This window comes from Euleptes europaea, chromosome 19 (genome assembly GCF_029931775.1).
Source record: "Euleptes europaea isolate rEulEur1 chromosome 19, rEulEur1.hap1, whole genome shotgun sequence".
Classification (NCBI taxonomy): Eukaryota; Metazoa; Chordata; class Lepidosauria; order Squamata; family Sphaerodactylidae; genus Euleptes; species Euleptes europaea.
This window is the reverse complement of record NC_079330.1, coordinates 728,993-736,318: the sequence shown is the minus strand read 5'-3', so window position 1 is coordinate 736,318 and position 7,326 is coordinate 728,993. Positions and strand designations below refer to the sequence as shown.

At 54.5% G+C, this 7,326-nt stretch overlaps 1 protein-coding gene across 1 annotated transcript; it reads right to left on the bottom strand.

Annotated features, from left to right (window-relative positions):
* Window positions 1–527: 527 nt before the first annotated feature.
* Window positions 528–6,573, bottom strand: LOC130491809 (proproteinase E-like). Its single transcript, XM_056865603.1, has 8 exons — window positions 6,534–6,573; window positions 5,527–5,612; window positions 4,009–4,106; window positions 3,460–3,594; window positions 2,907–3,043; window positions 2,029–2,174; window positions 1,695–1,847; window positions 528–557 (listed from the first exon to the last, which is right to left on the bottom strand). The coding sequence occupies exons 1-8, from the start codon at window positions 6,571–6,573 to the stop codon at window positions 537–539; spliced, it is 816 nt and encodes a 271-aa protein (XP_056721581.1). The 3' UTR covers window positions 528–536.
* Between the last annotated feature and the right edge of the window lie 753 nt (window positions 6,574–7,326).

The following is a 7,326-nucleotide window of genomic DNA, read 5'->3' as shown; positions in this document are numbered from 1 at the left end:
ACAGGTGGGTAGGTGGGGGCCTGGCTCAGGGGAAGGCAGATTCCTGTGTCCCTGTGGTTAGACTAGGATCTGGAAGACCCAAGATCTGATCTCCATTCTGCCATGGAAGCTTGCTGGGTGATCTTGGGTCAGTCTCTCTCTCTCCGCCTGGCCTACCTCACTGGGTTGTTGGTAAGGATAAAATGGAAGAGAGGACAATACTGTCAGCCGCTCTGGGTCTCCACTGTGGGGAAAGGTGGGATATAAACGACGACGATGAGGATGCGGATGGTGTGTGAGAGAAGTCTGAGTTTTCAGCTTTACTTAAGAAAGAGCAAGGAGTCGGGCACAGCTGTTGGCCTCTGCAGCTGAGCAGAGGCTGCATATGTGTGGTACGTGCAGGCGAAGCAGGGAGCGAGGGAGAGATGCCCACCAATTCATGGGAGGGGTAGTGTTGGGTGTTGGATGCAAGACTGCAAAACAGCCAAAAAGGAAACCACAAAGTTCGAGCCGGACTTTTCAGCCTTTTTATTCCAGATCTCAGAAGACTCAGCTCATCATGAATGACTAGCCATGGTCTGAAGAAAAGAAAAGAAAAGAAAAGAAAATCTGGAGAACCCAGAGTGGCAGCCATAAGACTGGCCTGGGAGAGGCAGCAGCATCTGAAGGACCCCCTGTTATGAGCCAGCCTGGCTGCTGAGATTACCCTCTGGGGTTCTCTTCTGGGTCTCCCCACCTCTGGAGGGACAGGCAGGCAGCTACCAGAGACGGGGCCTTCTTTACAGTGGCACCCTCATTATGCAACACCCACTTGGTGCCTGCTCATCTGTCTCTTAGGCCCCAGGGTAAATCTATTTTATCTTCTCCAGATTTTCAGGGGGAGGCTGTTCTTCTAGCCAGTTTTGGCTGTGGTTTATTTGACTGCTGCTTGATTTGGGCAATGCTTTCATCTTGTTTCATTTAACACTGTTCTGACATTTTATTCTTGAGTTCATTTTACATGGTTTATAAAGTGAAAATGCACAGAGAGGGGGAACATTATTTTGTAATACATACATAATAAATATATAACCAGGGGATCATCTTCTCAACCACCATATATATGATCAAAGCTTGCATATGCATCTAACCAAGCGACCTCTGGCTCACAAAATTTGTTAGCCGTTAAGATGCCACAAGATGCTTTCGTTCTTTTGGCTGCAGTGGATGAGTATGTCTATTCTGGGGGCTTCCTTCTGGATCTCCACTGGGTCAAGGGCTGCAGCCTGAACAAATTCTAACCTGAGCTACACTCCCTATTTCCTTTCCTTTCCATTAAATGCATTTTTTTGGTCTTCCAAACCAGCCACTTCAGGCTTTTATAGCGTCTTACAACTTTTTAAAAAACCCACAAATTGTCACAGTAAAATATTAAACTTTTCTCACAAACTGTTAGTCAAGAGGAGAAAGATTTCTGTGGCCTGAAATCAGACTGGACCAAGGACCAGAACTGACTCTAAGCTCAGGCTGAAATCTACCAAGCCTCACCTGGCAACGCAGCCCACCAGGGTCGGATGTCTCAGCACAGGGCAGGTACACAGCTCCGCTTCATTCAGAGTGGGGTTCTGATTACTATTCAGGTGTTGCCATTCCACTAAGCTGCCTTCTGCTCTACCTCACCCCCCCATTACTTTCTCATGAGTCACTCCACTGACTGGGTACCAAAGACAACTCACTTCCTGGATCCAGCCATCGAATGCCGAGACTCGGGTGAAGACGGTGGGTTTCTTCAAGGCATTGCATCCCAATCCAGAGACAAAGCTGGCGATGCCGTGGACCTGCCATCTTCCATCTGCAGCCTGGCAATTGAGGGGGCCGCCCGAGTCACCCTGCAGATGAGACAACCCCCACCCCCAGAGGTCAGACGTCTGATGGGCAGGCCTTCGCTCCCTGGCCTGCACGCCAAGGTTTCCCTCCCAGGGCACCATTCAGGGTCTTCAGAGCAGAAGGTGCGGCTGAGACGGTGGCCTCCAGAGCCCAGAGCCCCACCCTCGCCAGTCCCCCACTCACGTTGCAGCCTGCCCGGATGTCTCCGCCGGCGCACACCATGGTTTCCCGGATCGCCAGGGCTCCCCACCAGTCAGGCTGGGTGCAGTGCACGTGGTCCACCACCGGAAGCACCGCCTGCTGCAGTCTGGAGGGGAGGGGGCCGCCGGCTGCAAAGAAAGGTCACGCTGGTGGAGTGGGGGGCATTCAAGGGCCAGGGCAAGGCGGGAGTCCCTTGCCAGGGCAGGCACCAAGGGGCTCCCTCCTGCAAGGACCCCACTGAAACCAGTGGGAAGGGCTGAGCTGGTTCAGAGACCAGGGCTTGGAGAACAAAGGTGCAAAAATCAGGTGGCTGATGGTGGGGGAGGGGGAGATGAGGTATCTATGAGCCACCTCTTAGAGAGCAAGAGCCAAGCAGCTGCCTGCCTGTCCACCACCAGACTGAGTCCAGCCAGCATCAGGGAGGAGGTGTCCAGAGGGGAAACTGGACCAAAGCTGGATACAATTTTTGCATTCGATGGCTCCGTGGGTCCTCTGAGGATGAGGGTGAATCTCCCCAGAGACAAAGCCCATCTCCAGGGCATTTGGGCTGCTAAGGAAATCCACATTCACACAATGGGCGCAGACACCTGTGGCCCTTACGGGTGTCTGAATGAATGTCTGAGGCTTGTCATTCTCTTAGATCGTTTTGAGTTGAAAGGAGGCATCACTCCACACCTCCTGCTTGAGGTACATGCAGGTGTAATTTGCACTAAGGAGAGGGATGCCCCATGCCTACCTAAGGACTTGGGGGTTCGTGTGTGCACAGGGGTACGCATACTGAGACACGCTCTCTCCCACGGACGGCAGTGTCTCCCTCCCTCCCCCGTCAGCAGAATAGTCACAAGGATGAAGTCACGCACTGTAGAGGCGTCCCCAGCCGCTGATGTAGCAGGGGTATTTGTTGGGCAGGACCTCCCCTGCGGGCGGGAGGCAGGCCAGCTTCACCTTGTCATTCAGCTCGGCACTGCGGGACAACTTCAGCAAGGCGATGTCGTTGCTGGGGTTGAAAGAGATCTCCATGAGTCTGGCTGCCTTGCCTGGGGTGTCCTCAGCAAGTGACTCTTACCCTGGATTCTGTCACTGCCTTGCTAATCTTCCCACCCCCGGGAAGGGTCAAGTTCTCAAGCACGAGGTGCCTCAATACACATGCACGCCCTGCCATGGAAACACCTCTTCTCCCCTGTCCTAGTGAGGGCTAGTTAGGGTTACTCAAGGGAGAGGGAAAACACTCTGTGCCTGCTCAGAGGTGCTGTGGTCTTTTATTACAACTTCAGATTTCAATGCTGCAGCACTGAGAGTAAGTTCTGGGGCTAAACTCAAGGGGATCTCTGCTCTGGAAACAGGACCCTGCTCTGTCTTGGAAGCCTCCCCTGCCCAGGGGCACCCAGGGGACACATGCCACACATTGCTTACCCACAGGCCGCGCAGAAGGATATCCATTTTGGGTGCACAAAAATGTCATCAGCGTTCACAGGGATGTGCTGCTCCGAACCCTCCTCCTGCTCCATGTCATATTCTCCCAGCACCACCTCATAGCGCCGGGACTTGCTGTAAGGAGAACCCATCAAAGCGGTCATGTTGAGGAGGCAGAGCTCACGGTGGAAAGACCACCAACTCATGGAGTCATCCAGTGACTCGTCAGCTGGGGGAAGGAACCCCCTTGCTTCCCTCCCTGGGAAGCTGGAGCAATGTCACCCCGCTTACCTAACAGGAGCCAGGGTGGCCAGCAGCCTTGGTAGGGTAGAGCTGCTAGACAAGCAGGGAGCCAAAGGCCAAATAACATCCCCACCCTCTGCTGTGAAGAGTGCCAGCTCCCCTGCAAAAGGGGCTTGTGGGCTACTTTGGACACCACCAGGGAGAAATCCTCACTGGCAACATGCTCCTACCCTCAAGCAAGCAGCTGCTTCTGCTGATACCACCCCCAAAAGATGCCCACCCCATGCTGCAAGAGAGGGAACTTACGAGATGCAGTGTGCGGCTGTCATGACCCAGTTGGGGGCAATAAGACTCCCCCCGCAGGTGTGACGGAATACCCCATCCTTCTCATACTGCAGGGAGATCTGCGGGGGCGCAATAGAGAGGGGTAGTTCTTAGACCCTCCCTTGGGCAGCAGCCCCCCTCCCTGAGGTGAGGTTCCACATTAAGACAGGAGAGTCTCTGGCTGCAGGTACGGCTGCCTTGATCTCTCAGACATTGTTTGCTCACCAAATGCCCTGCCAGTAGAGGGGCTGATGCTCAAAGGAGTGAAGGTCGACAGAGCCCCCATTAAAAATGGACATTCACAGCCCCCATCTGAGGCGTGCTGGAGATTTGGGAAGGAGCCCCATTGGCCATGGAATTTTAGCCTTGGAGGGACACCCCAGGGGGGGCCTCTTTGGGTGTTCCCATCAGGCAGAAGAACCTAAAGGAGGACAGATCTTCTGCTCTGCAGGTCATCAGGGCCACCATAAGAGATGGAAAATGGTGGAAGATTAGGGTTGCTCACCTCCAGGTGGAGGCTGGAGATCTCCCAGCGTTACAACAGATCTCCAGGCAACAGAGATCCGTTCCCCTGGAAGAAGTGGATGACTTGGAGAGTAGACTGTATGGCATTATACCCTGCTGAGGTCCCCTTCACAAAACCCACCCTCCCCAGGCTCTATCCCCAAATTTCCAGGAATTTCCCAGCCCTGGAGGAGATAAGTGACTGCCTCACTCGCTTCTTCTCAGAGGCCCAACATCAACACCCACCCATTGGCACTGGAGCTTCTGTGACTGCCAGGACCCCTCCAGGGCTGGACCCTGGAACAAGCTCCTTCTTTGAGGCAGAACTGGAGACCCCTAACGCAGCCAGAGAGATTCTCCTGATGCCTCAGCAGTTCCTGCCTCAGAAGCTCCCCCAGCCCAGTTCTCAAGATGCTTTTCCAGCCCAAGGCCAGCTGTTCCCCAGCCCCCCAGGGTCAGGTCTTGAACCAGCCACCCCCTGGGTCTTAGGCGATGAGAAGCTGTGATTGTCTGGCATGCTACACTGCTTTCCTCACATTTACATCTCCTTGCAGGAGCATGGCCCCAGTAAGTCCTTGCAAGATGAGGTCCCAGCAACATCACTAAGGCCAGGCAGGGCCACTTTCCCTGGGGCGGGGACACTTAAGCCTCCATCCTCACTGGTTCAACTGCTTGCCAATGTTATGGAGCCAGTACACCACACAGGGTTGCCAGCTTTGGGCCAGGAGGGCAGTGATGAGGGAGGAGGGAGGTCTGCAAGTATGTGATGCCATAGATTGCACTCTCCAAAACTGCCATTTTCCCCCCAAGGCAACCGCTCTCTGTAGTCGGGAGATCTGTTGTGATTCTAGGAGGACTCCAGGCCCCACCTGGAGCTTGGCAACCCCAGTGCCCCCCTGGCAGGGAGGAAATGGTGAAGGGCTTTTATTGCGGCCAGGTTTTCTTGCCGCTATGGCACAGACCTTGTGGAGCCAGAAGGACAGTTCTGTGGCTCACCTGCCAGGGCCAGCTGAAGGGGTTGGCATCCTCACCGTTGACCACTCTTGCGTTGGGAGCGTAGACGGGCTCTCCACACCCGGAGGCTGCGGGGGAGAGCAAAGAGCAGTTTCTGTGTCCAGCAGAGAGGAAGGCGAGGGAGAGAGGTTTGAAGAGAAGGGCATCCATCCCCATTCCCCTTAGAGCTGCTGTGGCTCAGGGGAAGACGGCCTGTTTCTCAAGCAGAAAATTCTGAGTTCAATCCCTGGCCTTTCCAGTTGCAGGAGCTGGGTTACTGAGGGAGGCTTTCTCTGCCCCAGACTCTGGAGAGCCTGCTGCCAGTCAGAGCGGGCAATACTGAGCTAGAAGGTCCAAGGGCCAGAGTTGGTAGAAAACAACTTCATAAGTTCAGCTCTGCCTGGGTGCCTGGAAGGCCAGCTGTGACCAAGGGAGGCATCTGGGTGCTGATGACCTTTCCCCCTTCCCCTAACCTGGCCCAGACGCTCCTCTCCTGCATACCTGGCTATCTGTCTTCTGAAGGAGTGCAATTCAGTATAGCTGAAGCAGGGGAAAGGGCCCTTCATTCTCCCAGGATGGAGGCAGAAGATTGCAGAGCGGACCTTGTTCTAGCCCTAGCTGAGCAGGAGCAGAGAGACCCAGAGGCTGCATTCAGACATTGAGACCAAGTGGGGCTTGTTTAAGCCCTGGTTTATACAGTAGTCTGGCAAGTCTGTTGGGTACAGGTAACAACGCCCAGTTTCCCTTTCTTGCTGCCTCTCTGCCTCCCAGGAGGGAGACCCCCCCTTCCTGTCTTGCTGTGCTGGTAGCCAAGCAAGCCACACTGGGCACGTATGGATACTCCCTAAAGTGTGGTCTGTGAAGTCAGGAGTCAGGGCAAACCACAATCAGCACAAAATGTGCTCGACCGACCAGCTTCTACCCCTAGTTTGGAATCCTGCTTTGCTGAACCTTCTGCATTCAGAAGGTCTGAATGCAGCCTTGAGAGGGAGATGCTGATTATTTCTTACCACCCGCCACCAGCCAAAGGGGAATCAGCAGCACCAGCATCTTGTCAAGGCTGACTCGTTGGGATACGGAGCCTTTCATACTCCTCTTTATCAAGCGGTGTGGGTGGGACTCAGTGGTCCTGGCACTTGTGGACATGGGTGGCGTGTTATCCTATTGTGCAGCAGCCAAGGCCACTCTGGGGCCGTTTCCTGATTAGACTTGGGCTAGTGCCAGGCAGCGGAAGTGCCAAAGGCATCAGCCAGGGGTGGATGCAGGTGCCCAGATAAGTTGCGCAGCCTTGGGAAGGAAGGAAAGAGGGGCAGCTGTTATTTTCCTGGTGCCTGAAGGGAAGGCCTGGAGGCGCCAGGCAGAGTTTGGCCCAAGGAGAGTGGCTCGGCCCGATGTCTGCAATAGGGGAGCTGGCCATGCTTCCAATCAGTGACTGAAATGCTCTGTGGCTTTGGAGTGCTTCATCAGCTCTCGGGCTGAATCCTGGCACCAGAAGTTCCAGGGATAAGACGAATCCCTGCATCTTAAATCTAGGGTGCAGGAAGCAGGTGGTTACTTTCCCAGGTTCTCAGAGTTGGGAGATTGCAGGGCCTGGTGCTGACTGGCATCTCCCCTGGGAATTGGAGCAGGTGGAGGGGGGGGGAGCTGTTAACAATTAACAAGTAATCTTGCTCGAAAGGGGGCTAATTTTGGACAAGGATATACTACCCCACCCCCCAATCACATACAGAGAGATGATTGCTTGAGGTGAAGGACAGTAAGACCAGCTAGCTTTATCCTGAGTGGGGAAATGCACATTTGACC

Coding starts and splice junctions, on each gene's coding strand:
- LOC130491809 (XM_056865603.1), bottom strand. CDS start 6,573: ATGCTGGTGCTGCTGATTCCCCTTTGGCTGGTGGCGGGTG. Junction 3,595..4,008: donor ACAGCCGCACACTGCATCTC/GTAAGTTCCCTC, acceptor TTCTCCTTACAG/CAAGTCCCGGCGCTATGAGG. Junction 558..1,694: donor TCGATGGCTGGATCCAGGAA/GTGAGTTGTCTT, acceptor TCTTTTCTTCAG/ACCATGGCTAGTCATTCATG.